This window comes from Gopherus flavomarginatus, chromosome 17 (assembly GCF_025201925.1).
Source record: "Gopherus flavomarginatus isolate rGopFla2 chromosome 17, rGopFla2.mat.asm, whole genome shotgun sequence".
NCBI lineage: Eukaryota > Metazoa > Chordata > Testudines > Testudinidae > Gopherus > Gopherus flavomarginatus.
In genome coordinates, this window is record NC_066633.1 from 12,729,690 (window position 1) to 12,749,885 (window position 20,196).

Sequence of the window (20,196 nt, forward strand, 5' to 3'; positions counted from 1 at the left end):
AGCTTGGGGACCGGCCGGGGGCGGGGCTGGCACGTGGCCGCCCTTCCGGGCCGAGTTCTTGTCCCGCCTCTGCTGTCACGTGACTCATCCCGCGGGCCGTTGGGAAGGGGCATGAGAGGCGGGGCCTTAGGCGTTCCGTCCAATAATAATCCGCGAAGACCGGAAGTGGCGGTGGAAAATGGCGGATGGCGCTCAGCGGCCGCGGGGCCTGCAGGTGGGTTGTGGCGGCGGGAGGTGTGCGCCTTAGCCCGGCTCCCTGCCCGCTCTCCCGCCAGGGAGCCGCGGAGCGACAGCGGGGTGGGATCTGAGTGGGGCCCAGGCGGTGCGTTCCCCGCTGCTCTGGGCGCAGACACGTGTCAGAGCCGCCCTCCCAACTAGGAGTGTGTCTACACTGCAGAGTGAACCTCAGCCTCAGCAGCTCAACCCCGCTCCGTTTGGAATCCCACTCCCCACCCTCCGCCGTGCTCCTGTTCACACACACATCTGTCTGACTCGGCTCAGCAAGTCCCGCTGGGGAGCTGAGCCCAGGTCCCAGTGAGACTTGGCCCAAGCCCTGTCATTTGGTAGTGTGGACGCAGCTCAAGTGACGGACCCGGGTCAGAAGGTCTGTATAGTGCAGTATGGATGCCTTAGCATGGTTGTCAGACCTGGGTCCAGCAACTGTAATCTCAGATTTACAATGCAGTTAGGGTGCTCAAAGCCAGGGCTTGGAAACACCGGAAGCACAGGTCCCACGTGCCTGGGTTTACAACAATGTGGACATGCCCTGGAAAGGCCAGAAATGAAAGTGTTGTCCCATCTATAATGTGTTTTGTTTGTTGGGGAGGGAGGAAGGGGGTGTAAGTTCAGCTACTCTGTGCAAATCCTTGGATTGGATGCAATACATCATTTTGAAATGGGTATGTTTATATGCCCTGTTTTGCACTAGTACAATGTACCTACCATAAAAGTTTTACACTGATGTAGCTACATCATGAAAATGGATGCAAATTTCACTAGTGTAGAGGAGCCCTTGAATGCTAGAGTGCACACAACCTAACAAGTAAAGGCCACAATTCTGCTTCTGTAAATGAGGCAGAGAGGGATCGCTGATTCTAGAGGCACCATCACTTCCTTAACCTGTCTCTCCCACTGCCTTGCTTCTTGAGAGAGCTTTACATCTGGATGAATTTTTGTTGTACTGATAACTTTTGTGATCCTTGTTAACCAGTGGATGGAATGCAAATAGTTTACTGCTTATTTTTTAGGAGAAAGAAAAAAAGGTTGACTGGCGTAAATGGAAACAAGAAAGTAAGGAGACACTTTTTCTACATATTATTTTGTGTATAATTACCAGTGCTTTTAGAAATAAACCTTCAAACATCCATCAAATAGCTTGACTAGCTGGAGGACAGGTTCTTAATGAAATCCAGAGCCCTTTTATTTGTGGGTCATTGATTCAAAGCCAGAGTAGTCTGACTCATGATCAAGAAGTTGCAATCCAAGGACTGGTGTGGTAGCATGTGTGAAGTGACAAGCATGCCCAATTTCTACTGGATGTGTCTTCATGTTACATAAAACTAGCCCTGATTAGCATTTTTGTTGATTGTCTCAGGAAAGAAGACAAACAGTCCTTTCTGCCTTACTATTGATAATGTGGCACTCAGGTGTACAATTTGGATGTCATATTAGATTCCTGTTTTCCTCCTCTGTGTGTCTCTGTCCCCATGCTGTCACCAGATCTTCTCTAGCTGCCCTAACCATAGTAGGTTTTTTAACTTACTTGAATTCTGGTGATAAACCATTACATTATTGTCTCTTCTTATTTAAACCAGATGGTTATTCTCCATTTCAGAAAAAGAAGAGAAGAAAAAATGGAAGGAAATAAAGCTATTGAGAAAACTGGAAAAGAAAAGAATGCAGGAGGTGATGGAAAAACAAAAAGAAGAAGAAAAGGCAAAGGAAGACAAAGGTAACAGCCTTGAATTGATGGGAAGGGCTGTGTGTGAGGGTCGGGAGAATCTAGTGTGTGAGGGGCAGATTTTAGTTGCTTGAGATGCATCTCACCTGTATAGGCAGAAAAGGATATCTTATCGCTTAACTTTCATGGTACTGATATAATCCCATACCAGTTCAAATACATAGGTAGGCACTAATTCAGTACAGTGAGTGGTGTATGTGAGACCACTTAATAGACATCTTAAGATGTCTCCTCTAAGTGTCCTCAAGTGTACAGAGTGCAGTTGTGCTCCACCTCTAAGAAGTGGCCACTAAAGAGACCAGCAAAAGTCCTGTTGCTAAATATAGGTTTCATTGTACTCAGTCGCAGTATCCCATAATTCCTCCTCATTGTAGCCTCCCTCCATTCTTGTGCTAAAAAGATGACAGATGTGTATTGGACAGTACAAAATGATGAAGCATTTAGTACTCATGTAGGAAGAATGCAGTAGGCCCTGTTCCTTTTTAAATAGCTAGCCTGTTGCACAATCCTCTGTAAAATTCCTGTGTCCATTGATCAGTTCTCTAGAGTCTAGTTAATACTTCAGATTTGGTGCCCTCTCCTGCTTGCTTTAAAGCCAATGGCAAAAGTCCGATTGACTTCTGTGGGAAGAGGAGTGGGGCCCTTACTCTGTAAAAGGCACTTTATTGGAGTGCTTTGGAATCTTATCATTTGTACTGTGGATGTCTTGGTACGAATTGGGGCCCCTTTGTACCAGGTGCTGTGAAAACACAGGACAGTCCTTGCCCCGAAACGCTTACAATTAAAATGAAAGAACCAAAAGCTAATGCTGTACTTTAGCAACACAAATGGGAGTAGAACTGCCAAGCTCTGGCTCTTCTCCCACTCTTGTTTTCTAGGACGTCATTACACAGTTAGTGTAGCTCTGCCAGGCTCCATCTTGAACAATGCACAGTCTCCAGAGTTGCGGACATACCTTGCTGGGCAAATTGCCAGGGCCTGTGCCATCTTCTGTGTGGATGAGATTGTGGTGTTCGATGAGCAAGGAGAAGATTCAAGGTAAGGGTGACACGTTGTTTTCCCTGAATAACCTGTCCCTCAGTGTTTCCAGTTTCTGTGTATCTTGTCTCAGGTGAAGGCCAGCAGGAAACAGAGCTGCGGCTTTTCCCTGTCAAATACTTTGTCTGATGAGATCTCCCTAATTACTCTTCCCCCCCCCCCTTTTTTTTTTGGTCTGTCTGTCAGTCAGTCACCAGGGGGGCAGCAGTGGCTATTCCCCAAACAGGAAGACTAATGACTGAAATAAAATAATAGGTTGGATGGTTCTAGAGGGTTGTTAATAACCATTTTGCACTCACCCTACAGAAGTAGCGACCAAAAGTCATCACCTGGTGACTGTTAGGTGGCCTGTGAGATGAATTGGTGGTGTCTGGCTGCTAGCGGACAGGTGTCCAGACTGCATTTGCTTAAACAATTGGCATCTTTGTTTAGTGTCAGCAAAAAAGCCAAAGGACTAGATGAACAGTTCCAGTCTGTGGGAAGATGGCTGTGGAGGCTGACACCTTGCTTTCTATCTTACCATTCAGATGTAGGTTCTTTGTGACTACTAGACCATACAGTAGCTCAGTGCCCAGTTGATAGTTCAAATCAGTGATAAAGGTAAAAATGCACAATGTTGGAGCAAATTTGGACTCTGTATGTAAACCAAGAAATATCCTGGTTCCATAGGACGTTCAAGTCCCATAAGAGCAAGTAGGTTTCATTGTAAACGCTGAAGTGCGTGGATCTCACCAGCATGCAACGAACACACGCTAGACTTACAGGAACTTAAAGAAGAGCTCTGCAAGCTTTAAAGCTTGACTCTCACCAACAGAAGTTGGTCACAGACCATCTAGTATCTGATGGCTGCTTTATAATGTAAGATCTTTTCTGACCTGGGTCAGACTTGAATCGCCAACAACAGTGAAGGACTCTATATCCTGAACCACTTTTGTAAAGTTCTGTTTCTAGTTGTATACGTTTTAATGAAATAGGAATGGGATGCGGCCTCATGCAGATCTACTCACTCTAGGGGCTGTATAAATGTCTTGGAAGATCACAGACTGCATCCATTTTCTTTCAGGACTGTGGAAGGGCAGTTTGACGGGATTGGAAAGAAAGGACAGGCCTGCGTGCAGCTGGCTCGGATTCTACAATATTTGGAGTGTCCTCAGTAAGACCAATGTGATAGCTTTGCACACCAAGCAGATTCAGTCTTAGTTTAATACTATAGTTTATTAACATGGAATTGTGAAACACCTGTCAAAGATTGCAGGAGCAGGTGTTGGGTAGTGGTGGGCCAACATCATTTATATATTTTTTTTTCTATTGTATTGTGCTATCTGGAGAGAGATTCTGTTTTGATTCACTTGTTATGCTCACATCTTGAGTCCAGATACACTATTAGCATATTGAAGAATGAGATCTGCATACAGAACAAGGGCTGCTGTGCATTACCAGTGTTGGGATGCAACCATTAGAACTCATGTGAGCCAGAGGAGCAGTAACCTCTGCTTAGAATTCAGACCCAAACTCCCAAGAAATAAGATCTTGGCAACTGAAAGAGCTGCAGGAATGTGTAGGGTGAAAATGATCAGTATTAATCCCCCATTTACATTCTGTAGGAGCCTTAGCTTTCTAGGGTATGTGGTACCACAGGGCTCATTTCCTGATTAAAGCTGGAAATCTCAAATTAAAATGAAGCCTGAAAGAAGCTTGTTACAATTTTGAGACTTGAATCTCTCTGAACAGATACCTGAGAAAATCATTTTTCCCAAAACACGAGGATCTGCAGTTTGCAGGTAAGGATGTGATTATATCCCCTTGACACCTCATTCCCATCCCTAAGGCATAGGCCTTCCCTTCTCCCCCAGTTGAAGTAAATAGACATGGGGCTTCTTCCACTCTACATACCTGGGCAGCTTGCTCACCATTCCAGTTTGTGTGGTCCTGGCCTTAGTGTTCTTACGGTCTATGAGGGGCAGTTGCTAAGGTTTTTCCTTGTCCGAGAGTACACGCTTGTGTTCCTCATCATAACTGGGATGGGTCTGTGCCTGTGCGCACATGTGGACCTTTTCATGGTTTTTCATCAGTGTGGGGAGGGAATGAGGGTGGGGGCAGGGACAGGAGAAGCAGGATGAATCCCTTTATAATCTGCCTCCAGGTGCAATCTGTCCTTCAATAGATATCTCCCCCTCCCCCACTTTTCTCTGTACTATTTCAGGACTCCTGAACCCATTGGACAGCCCTCATCATGTGCGGATAGATGAGGAATCAGAATACCGGGAAGGAGTGGTGTTAGCCCGGCCCACCAAGCCAGGAAGAGGCTCCTTTGTTAACTGTGGGATGAGGAAGGTATGGCCTGTTCGCCCCTGAGATACCCAGAGTAAACTCCTTCCACTTATCAGTCACTCCTTTCAAGGTCAAGTACAATCAGACTAGGATGGCAGTAAGCTACCTGTGAGTTTCTTGAAGGGCCTTGTCCCACCGTGGAATGGGACACAGTTTTTAGCTACACATGGTTCCTGAGCCCCATTTTTAATTGTCTCCTCTGATCAGGGTTTCTGTGTTTAATGTTGATAGCACCCTCTGCTGGGGCCTGGTAGACGTGTCGGTGCCTCTTAGCATCCTGCAGTAGGGCAAAATCCTCCAATTACCATTCGCCTGAATTAACAAATTATTATTGTTATCCAGCACATTGAACTGGAAATGTATCATCCACTGCAGCTCTTCTAAGCCAACCAAGTGTCTTGAAGGGCTGTAGGTTTTATAGAGTCCATTCCCCACTATACAGTGTGGAGTCTGAGCAGTCTGCTATGCAGTTAGTGGCGGAACTTGTCGTCTTGGCTGAGAGTGTAGTTTGAGTTCCCAAAAGTGATTTGTTTGCGTTTTTTTTTTTTTTTTTTTTTTTTTTGCTTGTCAGCTGTAGCTTTCCTGTGGGTGGGTGTCCTTGCATCTAAAACCCTTGGTGCTTGTGGTCTATTGTAGGAGGTACAGATAGACAGACAGCTAGAGTCTGGTCTTCGAGTCACTGTTCAACTGGACAAGCGGCAGAATCCAGGTAATCCATTGCCATCCTGCCTCTGGACAAGCTAGACGGGTAATACTACCAATGTGATCTGTAGTATAGGCTTAGTCCTGTAGAAGTTAGTCTTCGCACTGAACTCCTTCGGCAATGCCATGTGGCAGACATGATGTCTTTAAACATGTTCAGGAATCATCATACCCAGTTATAGTGAATAACTAGCCCCATGCCCCTCCGTGCAAGCTTAGTTACTCATTTATTCTATTTTAAGGTTTGCGCTGTTTAAAGCTCGTTTTGCATTTAATCAGTGTATAGACTGTGCTGAATAGACTAAACTCTTACCAGTTCCTAATAAATGTAAGGGGAAGAGCTTGTTTATGCGCTACGGAAGAGTGTTGGGAACATGGCACAGGGGGTTGCTGGTTGATTTCCAGCAGAGTCTGGAGAACTGCAGTTTGCTATGCTAACCCACTGGTTTTGTTTTCAGCCAGTAAAACACAGAAGGGCACTGTAGTGTCCTCGAACCATCCACGGACTGTGTCTGGCCTGTACTGGGGTTACAATGTCCGCTTAGCCTCCTGCCTGAGTAAGTTCACACTAAATTCTGTCACCTACCTGCTGGGACGAGGGCAGCAGTAGCCAGATCCACTTTTACTGAGTTCTCTGTCAACATTTACATTCACTTCTACACAGATTCTAGTTGTACTTGCTGCAAACCTTCAGCACAGGCCAGATGCTTGTTTCTTTAACATTCTCTTCCTTTTTCTTGGGGCCCATGTGCTGCCATTGATGATTTAATAGGTATTTCCCATCTCTAGTTTCCTTGACCCTATATAGCTTCTGGTGGTGGTGGAAAGGTGGTATGGTAACGAGCCTGTACTCACCTGCTTACTCTTTGCCCCCTGGATTTAGTAACTACTTCTCATTGATATAGAAGATGGGGAATGATCCAATATCTGAAAATTGATAGAATTTGACCATTGGGAAGGGAAACTAATAGTGATCATAGTAATTCAGGCAAGAGATAATGCTCTGCACCTACCCTGGCTAGCTACACATTCCCACCCTTAAGCACCAACAGCTCAGCTGTCACAGTTTCCTAAGAGCCCTAATAGTAATTCTGCTTTCCATCGCTAATCAGTGGGACCTTTGCAGGCAGACCAGGTTCCAAAACATAGAAGATCCCTGCAGAGTCCCTTCAGAAGTAGGAGATTTGAATACTAGAGGTACCATCCTACTGTATGTAACCACTGAGTATGAGCTAGATACAAACACTCCCACTACCCCCTTAGCCCTGCTCTGCCCTTGAGTGATTCCTGACAGACATGCCAGCCTGGGATTGGGTCAACATTTGGTGTAAGAGCCAGTATTTTTCAGGAATGATACTAAGATTGAAAGAGGAATTATGGTGCCATTCTGCTGATGGAATTTGGAGGCATCTTGGTGAGAAAGATGAGTGATTTGGACACTAATTAATAGTACAATTACTGAATACCACTACAATGTAGGATGCAGTAGATGCAATTCTTAATTATTAACCTTTAGGTGTATAAATTATGAAATGCTTAAAACTACCGTATTTAGAACCCTCTAAAGCAAGGGGATGCCACCATCTACTTTCCTTTTATGCTTGTTTCCCAGGTGCTGTTTTTGCCGAATGCCCTTTTAAAGAAGGCTATGATCTCTCTATTGGGACCTCTGAGCGAGGGACCTGTGTGGACCAAGCAACTCTCCCCTCCTTCAGGTAACTGGACTGGTTCCTTGCTGTTCATCCCATCCCTTTGCTGGCAGACCAGCCCCAGGAGCAAGATGCCTGTGGTAGAACAATCCGTGCATTTGAGAGAACTGCTGTAGCCAATGCTGCTTTGTGAATATTCTCCCTGGCAAGGCTTTCCTCTGCAGCAGTAGGGTTCATATCCTGATGCAAGCATACAACTCCCATTCACTTCGGTGGGATTTGCACCACTATGCTCCGTTCTGAGGCTTGATCTGCACAACAGACTTATGTCTGTAATTGTGTCGCTCAAGGATGGATTTTCCACATCCCTGAGTGATGTAATTATACCAACCCAACTCCTGGTGTAGACAGTGCTATGTTGATAGAAAGGTTTCTCTTGTCAACATAACTACTGCCTCTTGTGGAGGTGGATTAACTATGCTAACAGGAGATGTGCTCTCATTGAGGTAGATAGCATCTTTGCTAAGCACTAGGGCACTGCAGCTGTGGTGCCACAGGGCTGTATGCGTAGATATGCCCTGATTTACCTGCTCTGATATTCTTTCAATACATGTTACTCATATACCAGGCCAAAACTAAGCCCTGAGCATTTCCATGGGTTGGATCTTCTGATCAAATTTGTCAAAGCAGGAGTACCCAGTCATTAATGTAGCTCACTGGATGCTGTCATTGTGGGGTACAGTTCAGGATGTGTTTGCAGCTGCCTGGATGGCAGTTGGGGTCAGGGGCAACTTTAGTTCCAAGGCCATCTGTTCCCTTTTTCTCTGGTTATATAGCTGAGTGGTGTTTTGTGCTGTAGAGTAAGTTCAGAACAAAGAACCAGAACCATCACTTGTGCTGGGCTTAGCAAATTGCATACAGCTGTTAAAGGTTCTATTAACTAGCCTGCTCTGGGTGACCTTAGTCAAATCACTTCATCTCTGTGCCTACATTTCCCTATCTGTAAAATGAGGATGACAGCCTCTGACCTTTTGTGTAAAGGGCTTTGAGGTCTACTGATGACAAATGCTATATAAGAGCTAAGTAGTGTTGTTAAAGATTGCAGGGGCAACACTGTAGTTTCTTCTGAGCTGGTAGCATCCAGTCTTCTGTCCTATAAACCTGTGTGCGTGTGTCTGCTCTCTTCCAGCCATATCCTAATAGTATTTGGAGGTCTCCAAGGCCTGGAGGCTGGTGTGGATGGTGACCCAAACCTGGAGAGCACTGACCCAAGTGTCTTGTTTGACCTTTACCTGAACACATGTCCCAGCCAGGGCAGCCGCACCATCAGGACAGAGGTATGTCACATGAATAATAGCATGATGCGTGGCAGCATCTTCCTTCTAAGGATCAATCCTCTACTAGTACCTTCCTTCCTCAGAGGAAAACATGCCTCAGCTAGCTGTGAATTAAGTGGTTAGCTAGTATCCTCCTAGCTCCAATTATACAAGTGGTCTTTCTAAAATACATACTTTTTTTTTATAACAGATCTCTAGGTGCAGCATTTGAACTGGGAGGTAAACTATTTGTGGTAGTGTGGAATATAGGAGCCCACGGTGATAGGTGCTGTACAAATCCCAAACAAAAAAATTCCAAGCCCTTTAGCAATGAAGTTCATTGTAGAGTCTCTGAAGGTTTCAATAGTGAATCTGGTTGGGCTAGCGTATTTCTGAATCGATCTCTCTTATAGGTATAAGACATGAATCCCACTACTATCCTTCTGCAAACAGTCACTAAACTTGTTTGTATTAAGTGATGTGTGCTGAAGTGCCACCCTTAGACCAGTGGATCTGACCCTACTTCTTGTTGGTTCCAGGAAGCAGTACTGATATCTCTGTCTGCACTGAGACCCTGCATTGATGAGGCTGTGAGGAAAACCCGTGGTAGCTGAAGGGGAAAAAAAACTGATCTACAGAACTGACCCTGCCTTCTCTCCTGCTTTCACCTGCACCAGCACTCTTTCTTCTCCTCAGATGGCCCATTCCAAGTTATGCTAACCCTACATGTAGGAAGAGCTGCTGGGGGTTATGAGTACATCCCCAAGGCAGCCTGCTACACTCCAGCCTCTTTGAGAGTGATCAAGAAAAGCACAGTACTATTACCAAAATGGCTACAGCTTTTTAACTGACTTAAACATGACACTGAGATTAAGTACTGTGACTCGATGTTGGTTGGGGCTACTTAGGGAGTATGCTCTCCAAACTAAAGTGTTGGTAAATGGATCTAGCTGCTGCCTCACATCAGCAGGGGAAGCCTGTCAGTGGATCACACAGCACCAAGAGAGGTGCTGGAAAAATAAAACAAACTTGTCATATTTTTGTGCTCTGGACTTTTTAAAAGTGGGGGTTGAGGCAAAGAATTAGGGACCTGATCTCCAAAGGCATTGAATGCCTGCTGAAAGCCTCTAGGAGCGGTTTTCTCAGCACCACTGAAGAGCATGGTCTAAGTAGCTAATGAGCATTTTTTTGGGCCTTTCAAGAGCAATGTTGAGGTAGAGTGCTTCTGGACACTGGGAAGCAGCTTCAAGGTACTATATGCAAGTTAACTGATGCAAAATGGTGCTGTGTAACTTCAGTGGCTAGGACCCCCACCCGCCCCTTTTCAAGTCGCTCTGTCTGAAGAGCAGGTCTTGTTACTGTTCAGCCTTGTAGCAAAAGATCATTTAAACTGATGTACAGCAATAGGTACCCACTAACAAAGGAGGTGAGTGTAAATTTCTGGAGATCCAGCCAATGCACAGAGGGCCTGGGACTTTCCTCTGTCTAGTGGACATAAGTGTCACAACTAACACTATAGCTGTACCCCATCTGAACCTCATATTGATGTAAAGTTTTAGCACTGGTGAAAGACTAACACTCTTGCAAGCAATAATGGTGCTGTTGGGCCAGCTCCAGTAGATATACAACCCATACACTGTAGTGTAAATGCTCCTTCATTTCTCTTCTGTACAGGGAGTGTCTAGCTCCCTTATGTAAATATTATGGCCACTTAATCAAGGAAGTGTAATGTCCTTTAGTATCATGGGCCTCATATGCCACCAAAGATCCCTGATGACCTCACTCTTAAGATAGTATTGAGCTTTCCTGAGGGCAGTTGGCTCCCTACCTGAAATCATGAACCTTAAAACCTACTTACATTAAAAGGACAGGCAGAGTCCATTAAGTCTGAAAGCTAAAACAATGAGGAGGACTAGAGAAATAGTTGGAAGAGTCCAGTCTACCATCATGGTACTGGCTGTTAGTAAACTACTAATTTTCACTGAAAATGTGGATTAGTGAAACTGGCACAAAATGCATTGTTTCACAAGGATAACAGTAAAGAGTCACCCTCAAAAGTAAGTTAATCCTGAGAACCCTGTGGCTTCCCTGTGCCTCATACTCTGAAAGCATATAGCTCACTAAGAGCATTTCCTATGTGGGCAGCAGCTAGAGATACACCCATTGAGCCAAGCATAGAAGTAGGTGGGGAAAGCACTTCTAAATACTGCACTGACTTTTTATTACATTCCAGGAGCCATTTTTAGGGCCAAACATACAAGGGTACAACATCTTTGGTAGTTGCCTCCTCAGGAAACAGACAGCCCTATTAATTATTGCAGGCCCATGAAAAGCCCCTAGCCTATTTAAAAAATAAAAAGCCAGGGAGGGGAAGAGAAATTTGAGCCCATATATACCCCTGATAAATAACTGTAGTAACTTAAGTCCCTTCCACTGGATGCCTTCAGCCCATAGTGTGTTCTGTCATCAATCACCTGGGTGAGTTCAGCTGTTGCGTCCAGGAGTGATAGCTTGTAAACGATTTGTTCTTTTCAAGATGTTAGGAACAAACAGCAGCCCCGATGCCCGCTCGATGCTCTCAATAGGAACCAGGAAACGTTCAAGTGGGATTGTCTCCTCCACCGGGCTGTTGGGCATCACGTAGGAGCGCAGCTCAATCTCTCCATTGAGCTTCTCTAGGATGAGTACTTTGAAGAAGTGCGTGGGGACCGCCACATTGTTCTTGCCAATCACCTGGTACTTGATGTACATCTTCCCATCTGCCTCCATCCTACACAAAGAACAAGACTGTGTTACTGCTGCCTCTTACTCACTACTCATGTGCACAAGCCCCTCGGGCATAGATTGTGTCTTCCATTGCTTTAGATGAATGTACACATAACTAAGACCAGAAGGGGCTCTTATGATTGAGTCTGACCTCTTGCATAATGCAGGGCTAGAATTTCACCTAGTGTTTCTTGTATAAAACTTGCCTTAACTTAAGACTTCAGTTCTTGATTTAAAGTTGTCAAGTGCTGTAGCAGGGTCTAGACCCCCAGCTAATCTGGAGACCCTATACACAGTGAAACAGGACTGAACATGCTGCAGAACACGTTCCACTCCCCCTCACCATATCTCATTTGGTCCTTGTTTAACTGAGTCTGTTCAAGTGATTGCCCTTCATGCTTCTAAACATGGTTCGTTGCAGCCAAAGATTATACCTGGATTTGGAAAACCTGACTATGCAATAGGCTAGATTAGCCCTTTATTGCAGCCTGTGGCTAATGCACTTGTGGTACTATTAGTACCAGATCTGACAAGATAACCAGACTGTAAAAGTGTATGAAATACAGCTCAAGATGACTAAGCTACTGTCACTCTCCCAAACTAAGTGCAGAAAGAAAGCACTGAAGGAACATAAATCAGTTAAATTATTTCCCTTTTAATCCTACCCAGATAATCTGATAGTGTCCCTTCAGGGGTTTATTCAATTGAAAGATGTATAAACTAATCTCAGGCATAACAAACTAGCCCACAAATCCCTACATGTATACATGGAAACTGTGGGATGTTTTTAAAACAGTATCTATTGCTATTTCTGACCTTTATCCTGAGAGCATGACAAGACAAGTCACATTCTTAGTCCATCTTAATTTCCCTGTATGATGCATGTTTTAAGATCAGTTTCAATCCAGCTCTAGTATTTACCTGGGTAGGAAGAGCGGGCCAGTGCAGACATATACATTCTTGTTGTACTTTGTTAAACTCCTGCAGTATTTCTCCAGGTTATTCCAGGCTTTCTGGTTCAAATGAGGAACCTAGAAACAAAAAAAAACAATACAGCTAGGAAAAAGTCAAGACTGTAAGTCAGTCTAAGCTCTGTTCTCTCTTCCCATCCACCCCTATATATCCTAAGCTTTCCAGCTTGAGTTAATAATAAAAATAATAGCTCTCTTATATAGCGCTTATCAGTAGATCTCACAGCACTTTATAAAGGTGTTCAGTATCGTGACCCCCATTTTACAGATAGGGAAACTGAGGCAGGGATCAGTGAAGTAACTTGCCCCAGTCAACCAGCAGGCCAGTGGCAGAGTGAGGAGTAGGATCCAGAGTGCTGAGAGCAGAGTGATGGAGCTGAGAATATTTAGCATAAAGAGAAGGTGCAGGGGATGACTTGATCACAGTCTATAATTACCTACAGGGGGAACAAATATTGGTAATGAGCTCTTCAATCTACCAGACAAAAGGTTAACGAGATGCAATGGTTGGATGTTGAAGACAGAAAAATTCAGACTGGCTTGCAGCTGTAGAGGAGGTCAGACTCAATCGTCGTGGTCCCAACTGGCCTTGGACTTTAGCTTCCCAGACCAGTGCTCTAATTGCTAAGCCACACCGTTTATAGGGTAGTTTATTTATCTGATGGTTTTTAATCATCTTCAGCATGACTGTTTGGGAAGCATAAACCTGAGTTCTCTCACAGAAATGCTTTGTATATCCGAAGTCAATGGTTTAATCCTTGGCCAGAGACAAAGTTTCAGGCTGCTGGGAACACTTATTTAGGTGCTTAACTTTACATGTGAAAGTATCTTATTTATTTCAATGTGATTACTCCCATGAGTAAAGCTAGGCACACACGGGAGCATTTGCAGGATCAGGGCCTTAATTTGGTAGGAAATACATGTGGCCCTTCAGTTAATTTAGATGATCCTTTCTATTTACAGAGGCAGGTTTATCCAGCAGTTCTCAGTCCCCGTACTGGCCTGGGGCTCAGGAGAACCATTCCCCACTCTGACACAGGCTTCCTGTGTAACTTTGTGCAAGTCAGTAGTCTCTATGTGCCTCAGTTCCCTATCTGTAAAAAGGGAAGCATATTATTCCCAATCTCAGGAATGTTAGAACAACAAATACATTAAAGATCGTGAAGCACTCAGGACTTCTCCACAACCGAACTATACCAGTACAACTTCCCATGTGGACACTCCTTATTCCAGAATAAAAGTGTCCACAGGCGGAGTTATACCAGTACAACTAGCAATATGACTGCTGTACCAGTCTAGTTCTGCTGGCATGTCTAGGTGGGGAAATTTACCATTAGTAACTGTTGATGGTGGCCATCTAGGTACCTACATAGAGATAAATTTGGATTGTGAGATGTTTAGGGACTGGAATTAACTAACGAAGCATCAGCCAATTAATTTGAAATATGAAATTAAGGTAACTTCCTTCACTGTAAGCTAACTAGAAAGATAGAGGAGTTTGACCAGTCAAAATGGGGAAGACAAGACTTCAATCAGCTACAAGAAATGCTTAGCCAGATCACTAAAGATGTGGCAGCAAGTACTGTACTGCAGGAAGATCCTATCTCCCATAATGCTTGTGGTTCCATTCTGTTCAACAGAATATTGCTAGTGAATTGGACAAAGGAACAAGATTAAACTACTAGAGGAAAAACAAAGGTTAGAGCAAGATGTAGACCAGGAGTAGGCAACCTACTGCACATGTGCCAAAGGCAGCACGCAAGCTGATTTTCAGTGGCACTCACACTGCCCGGGTCCTGGCCACCGGTCCGGGGGGCTCTGCATTTTAATTTAACTTTAAAATGTTTAAGAAGCTTCATTTAAAAACCTTATTTGCTTTACATACAACAATAATTTAATTATATATTATAGACTTATAGAAAAAGACTTCCTGAAACCATATGACTGGCACGTGAAACCTTGAATTAGAGTGAATAAATGAAGACTTGGCACACCACTGCTGAAAGATTGCCGACCCCTGATGTAGACAGTTTACAGTAGAAGCAGATCAAGTGGCTGAGGCTGCCAGAGGGACAAACAATAGGTTGGACAGGAAAATTGCAGAATGTAGAAGGGTTGAGGACAAGAACCATGAGTTGTCAGAAAGGAGTACTCTTAAGTGGAGGTTAAAAAGACCCCTGCAGCTCCTGGAGTCCTCAGATAGAACCCTTCCCAGGGAAGGGCACCCCATACCTGAAGGCCCAGAAGGAAAATAATTGTTTGAAGAAGCTAAATATTGACAAATTTGATTCCTATACAGACGGAGCTCAAATTCATGAGCATATTACTATGGTCAAAACTTCCCTAGCAAATTTTGAAGGTGTCTCCGAAAATGATAAAATTAGGTTTTTTAAGAGGACATTAACCACAAACCTAATCTGCAGACAGCAGCCAGAACATTGAAAAATCATGCCTTGGGCTAATCAACTACTATGCATAGATACACCTGCCCTTTGGTTTACAAGCTTTTTTTGTAAAGATGAAACCCACAGGTCTTTCTATGGAGAAATGAGGTGGGTTTGCTTAAATGCTAGTGGGGCTGTAAATCCAGACCAGTACCCTCACATGAAGCAGCTGTAGCTGGAAAAGATACCAACCTGTGTCAGAGAAAGAACAGAATTGATTTGGATTCACATAAACCCCCCCTGAGCTAAATGTTCACTCTAGCCCAGAAGGCACTAGTAGTGCGTAGAAGAATGGCCCAGTGAGGCAGAGAAAAGACTTCTGATTTGCCAGGCAGCATTTATGCCCTGGAGGCTGAAAAAGCTGAGCTAGGGTTGGGAGGTAGAAAGTTAACCTCCAACAAGAAATCATTCCCCAAGAAAGTGGGGATGATAAAGTGTCAGCCAGTAGGGTGAAAGAAAGGTAGGAACACAGGTGGTAGAACTTGGAAAGTCAGAAGAAACCATCAATGCATGAGGGGCCTGATACTAAGCAAATGTTCCAGGCAATGGATGACAAGTTGGAACAAGTTATGTCCTTGTTTGCTTACCTAGCCACAAATAGTGTAACAGGAAGGACAAGAAGATCCTGGGTCTTAGGGGGCCACCATCCCAAGACAGCTGACTAGGGCCCCATAATATATAGGTCAAATTCTTGACTAAGGAAAACAAACACCTCATAGTCCAGAATAAGTCACACTACTGGCAGAAACATTAGCATCAATGAAATTCTTTGATTTTGATTCTCTACCATCAATAGGGAGTTCAGGGAAAGTTGATCTAGGAGAGCTTATCCCAAAAGGGCCTGCCAGAAAATTGTACTTTAGGATTTAAGTTCAAGGTTCTGACATACACTCCTTGATTTAGGAGCAAAAGTAATTCTCAGGAGGGAGACAATGTTTGAGCAGGTCACTCAAGCAACAGAAAGTGGGAAAGCCCTTAACCCTTGTGAGAAGTACTGCTACGTCCAGAATGAACTGCACTATGTGAGAGTTTGCTGGATGAAAATTAGGCTTCAGGGACATGAGTAACACACAGTTTGTGTCACCCATGTTGAGAATGTGTGTTAGTGGGTAACCACTTGTAAGCCCATTCAGCAGGGACCATGGCTTCCCTCAAACTCCACTTGGCTTCTCCACTTCAGCACCTGAGTTTCTGCTTGCTCCTGCAACAGTTTACCCCATCCTGCTGGGGGGAGGACGGATGGGACTTACGCTTCCCCCTTCCTACACTTGTCTAGGAAGAGAACCCCGCTCTCCCTGTGTAGGCTTCCTCCCTCCCACATAGCAGACTCTCTCTCCTGGAAAGTAGTACAAGCTGCAATGGGCTTAATCTGTAGCAATGTAGATTCAGATTAGATATTAGGACAAATTTTCTAACTCTAAAGGTAATTAAGCTCTGGAATAGGCTTCCAAGGAAGCTTGTGGAATCTCCCTCATTGGAGGTTTTTAAGAATAGGTTGGACAAACACCTGTTAGGGATGGTCTAGGTTTACTTGGTCCTGCCTCATCATTGGGGGGCTGGGGGAAGAGAGTATTAGGGGACCTCTCCAGGTCCTTTCCAGCCCTACATTTCTATGCCTCCTGTCCAGAGAGATTGGTGTATCACACTTTGCCTTTTTATGCATTCTTTTGAAATGGCAATTTGGGTTTTTTTTTCTTACACAACTGGCTAAAACTAGAGCTCTGAGGTTGGCAACACTGCTTTCTATTGACTTCAGTGGGCTTGGGGTCAAACCCTTAAATCACCGTTCACCTTAGTAGTTACAGGTCAGTGCTATATAGCACTGTGTGCAGATACTTGGGATGTTTACTCACATGGTGTTTTGGAAGTTGGCACAAAGAAAGAAAGGGCAGTTTTAAAAGTGAAGTGGACTCCTGCGTTCTATTCCAGCCTCTTCAGTTATGGCGTCCCTCTTTACCTGTCAGGGAGAGGGATTTCTGCTCACATAGCATGGAGAGCAGTCCCCCTTTCCCTGAAGAGGAGCAAGGCAACTCAGTCTGATGGTGTCCCTCTCCCCCACCTGAGGGGAGGAACCTGACAGTGTTGCCAACTTTCACATTTTCCTCAGTTTTTCCTTAAAGCCCCAGCTCTTGGAGTCATGTGAGTACATAAGAACCTCAGCTTCCCTTAAAAACAAAGTTTCTAGCCATCATGGTTACAGAAAAAGGCTTGAAAAGCGACCCCCTAGAGCCCCAAAACATGAAGGCAAAGAAAAACCACCCAGCGCTGAGTGTGTTTAGAAGACCTGAGGATTCCTTCCTAGCCCTCTCCCGGCTTTAGGGGGATGTGCACAGGGAGGGCCCCACCCGGGTCCCCGACGCTGGGGCCGGGGAGCGCTCCCCAGCTGGTGCCAGCCCCTCTCCCGTGCTACGGGACCGGGCGGCGGCTCCTCACCTGGGGCGCCACGTTGCTCAGGTAGAAGGTGTCCTGCATGGCCTTCTGGCTCCACCTGTGGTTGGCGGCGGCCGCCAGGTGGCCCCGGTCGAAGCCGCTGCCCCGGTAGTCGGCGTTGGTGGCCCGGTGATACTCGTGCACCGACTCGTCCTCCTGGAAGTCGCAGGCGGCGCGGTCGGAGGGGCCGCTCAGCGCCGCGCCGCGCAGCTGCTCCAGCACCCAGAGGGCGCCGCGGCTCCGCGGGTCGTAGCACAGCACGTAGGACTCGCGGCTCCGCAGCGCCGGCAGCCCCGGCAGCCCGTACTTGGCCAGCTCGCCGCGGGCCGCGCCCCCGGGCACCGGCGCAGAGAGGTCGGCGGCGGCCGCCACCACCGGCACCACGGGCAGCCGGGCCAGCAAACCCGCCGCGGGCGGGCCGCCGCCCTGCCGCCTCCCGGCCCCCAGCCCCGCGCCCAGCCCCAGCCCCACCCCCACGGCCAGGGAGACCCCGGCCGCGAGCCACCGGCTGCCCCGGAGACGCTGCATGGCTGGGCCGCGCGGCGACCTTCGCTCGTCCGGCTCGGCGGGAGAACCGCTCCCTTAAAGGGGCCGCCGGTCTGAGGGGAGCAGCTCCCCGCGCAGCCGGGTGCAGGCCGGTGCTAGACCCGGCACCCAGCGGGGCCCGGTGGGGCCAGCGGAAGCATCGCCCCCTTAAGAGTTAACGCGCTGAGCCCCGGGGCGGGAAGCTCCCGCGCCCCCTGCTGGGCTAATAAGGAACAAGCATCCCAGGGCTGGATGCTCAATCCGCGCAGGCCCTACTGGAGCCTAGTTCTAGGCATGGGCATGGCTAAGAGCGTGTCACAGGTATTGCTAGTAAAAGTCACTGGCAATCAGCAACAGTTCAGGGGGAGCCCATGACATGCCCGGTCTGTGACTTCACTAAAAATACCGGGGGGGATAGCCTGTCAGTCCCCACCGAGCCTCCCCGGGCTCCAGCAGCCACAATGGGGGCATGTAGTGCCACACTCCAGAGTTGGCCACAGCAGCAGGGCAGGGGCACAGAATGCCAACACCCAGCATGCAGCCCCAGCTGCAGGAGGAGGATGGGGGGGGAGTACGCAGCTCTGGGGAGGGGGAGGCTCCAGCCCTGGCTTCTGCCACTGACAGTTGAAGTCACTGAGGCCATGGCTACACTGGCGCTTTACAGCGCTGCAACTTTCACGCTCAGGGGTGTGAAAAAAACCACACCCCTGAGCGCTGCAAGCTACAGCGCTGTAAAGCCTCAGTGTAATCAGTGCCGCAGCGCTGGGAGCGCGGCTCCCAGCACTGCAAGCTACACCTGTAGAGGATGTGGAGTACATGCAGCCCTGGGAGAGCTCTCTCCCAGCACTGGCACTGCGACCACACTCGAAACTTCAAAGCGCTGCCGTGCAAGTGTAGCCATACCCCAAAGGCCGGTAACTAAGTCATAGCCTTAGGTATAAGTCATTTCACAGCTGTGCCCCTACCTCTGTGTAGTGGCTTGGGGGGAGGGATCAGTATTTAGTACAGTGGGTCAGAGGACCAAGTCTGTACCTAGAGGCAGTGGTGAGGCAGCTATACAGCTAGTACTAACATCCACACCTGTTAAAATGGAAATATAAAATACATGGTGGATTCCTTAGATTAGCTTTCTCCTCTATTCCCAGTCGGAATACACTTAGGCATGTTTCTCACATTCTTCTCTGCAAGTATAGAAAACTTTGTGTCTTACAAGGAATCTAAGATGCATTACCTGTAGCTAGAGCTGGATGAGATCTGTTAGAGTCCATCTCCTCTCCTTCTCAGATCCTAAAGTATAAGCACACTACAACAATTTCTTTTCATACTTTAGTTTCTTCAGCCCACTTTCACACCATGAATAGCTTGACCCCCCAAAAGATTAGACAATTCTTTGTACTGACACTGTCAAAGGAGACTGTGGGAAAGAAAAAGATATCAGTATTTGCAAAGAAAAATATTTATTAAGACAAATCAACAGAACATTCATGAAAAAAAGAATTACAGACATTACAGATGGATAACTGTAGTTCATGGGAGAAGTTATAGAAATAAAAAGCAACAGGTAATGAACAGCAGGACCAGTTTTGTGTTGTAAAGAATCCACCTCCTAGCCTTTAATATGACATTGTATATCAGGGATCTTTTGTTCCCTTCCTCAGTTAGAGGTACTAGCATGTTCCTTCCACTGGATTTGTGGCAACTGGCTTGGGGGGTGGGGAACAGAAAAAAAGCTTTTGCTTCTACCTGTCCAGGCTTGTACAGTGATGCTTAGATCTGTACTGCAAAGTCAGTGATCCTCAGCTGTTAATATGGTCCAAGCAGGCCTTCCTGTTAGGAACATTTGTGCAGCCTCCAAAATATTGCCAAGCAACAGCTCTCTCTACAAATGCTTGTTCCCGGCTAAGCATGTTCCCTGTAGGTAAATCAGAGGATACACTCTGGGCCTTGTGAATTCAAGTTTGGACCACCTCCTTTAACACACCACCACCACTCCCTATCCCACTAGATACCATCGTACTGCAGAAATAGATAGAGGAAGGCTCAGAGCAACAAGCCAAATAGGAT

The 20,196-nt window shown here is 46.2% G+C and overlaps 2 protein-coding genes across 4 annotated transcripts; one reads left to right on the plus strand and one right to left on the minus strand.

Annotated features, from left to right (window-relative positions):
• The first annotated feature begins 156 nt into the window (after positions 1–156).
• On the plus strand, positions 157–9,728 carry SPOUT1 (SPOUT domain containing methyltransferase 1). 3 transcript variants are annotated; one of them, XM_050927111.1, is made up of 12 exons: positions 157–214; positions 1,248–1,290; positions 1,835–1,951; positions 2,839–2,998; positions 4,062–4,151; positions 4,730–4,779; positions 5,202–5,332; positions 5,966–6,038; positions 6,490–6,588; positions 7,644–7,746; positions 8,870–9,017; positions 9,536–9,728. In XM_050927111.1, exons 1-12 carry the CDS (start codon positions 179–181, stop codon positions 9,608–9,610), a joined length of 1,125 nt encoding a protein of 374 aa, XP_050783068.1. In that variant the 5' UTR covers positions 157–178; the 3' UTR covers positions 9,611–9,728. The 3 variants fall into 3 exon arrangements, with proteins under 3 accessions (XP_050783068.1, XP_050783070.1, XP_050783069.1); XM_050927112.1 differs by lacking the exon at positions 1,248–1,290 and having other exon boundaries at positions 166–214; XM_050927113.1 differs by lacking the exons at positions 1,248–1,290; positions 2,839–2,998.
• Positions 9,729–11,200: 1,472 nt separating this feature from the next.
• On the minus strand, positions 11,201–18,242 carry ENDOG (endonuclease G). Its single transcript, XM_050927114.1, has 3 exons — positions 17,611–18,242; positions 12,684–12,793; positions 11,201–11,766 (listed from the first exon to the last, which is right to left on the minus strand). Exons 1-3 carry the CDS (start codon positions 18,133–18,135, stop codon positions 11,481–11,483), a joined length of 921 nt encoding a protein of 306 aa, XP_050783071.1. The 5' UTR covers positions 18,136–18,242; the 3' UTR covers positions 11,201–11,480.
• Positions 18,243–20,196: the final 1,954 nt, after the last annotated feature.

Coding starts and splice junctions, on each gene's coding strand:
- ENDOG (XM_050927114.1), bottom strand. CDS start 18,135: ATGCAGCGTCTCCGGGGCAGCCGGTGGCTCGCGGCCGGGGTCTCCCTG. Junction 12,794..17,610: donor TGAGCAACGTGGCGCCCCAG/GTGAGGAGCCGC, acceptor TTTTGTTTCTAG/GTTCCTCATTTGAACCAGAA. Junction 11,767..12,683: donor GGCCCGCTCTTCCTACCCAG/GTAAATACTAGA, acceptor TTCTTTGTGTAG/GATGGAGGCAGATGGGAAGA.
- SPOUT1 (XM_050927111.1), top strand. CDS start 179: ATGGCGGATGGCGCTCAGCGGCCGCGGGGCCTGCAG. Junction 1,952..2,838: donor AAAGGCAAAGGAAGACAAAG/GTAACAGCCTTG, acceptor CTTGTTTTCTAG/GACGTCATTACACAGTTAGT. Junction 4,780..5,201: donor CGAGGATCTGCAGTTTGCAG/GTAAGGATGTGA, acceptor GTACTATTTCAG/GACTCCTGAACCCATTGGAC.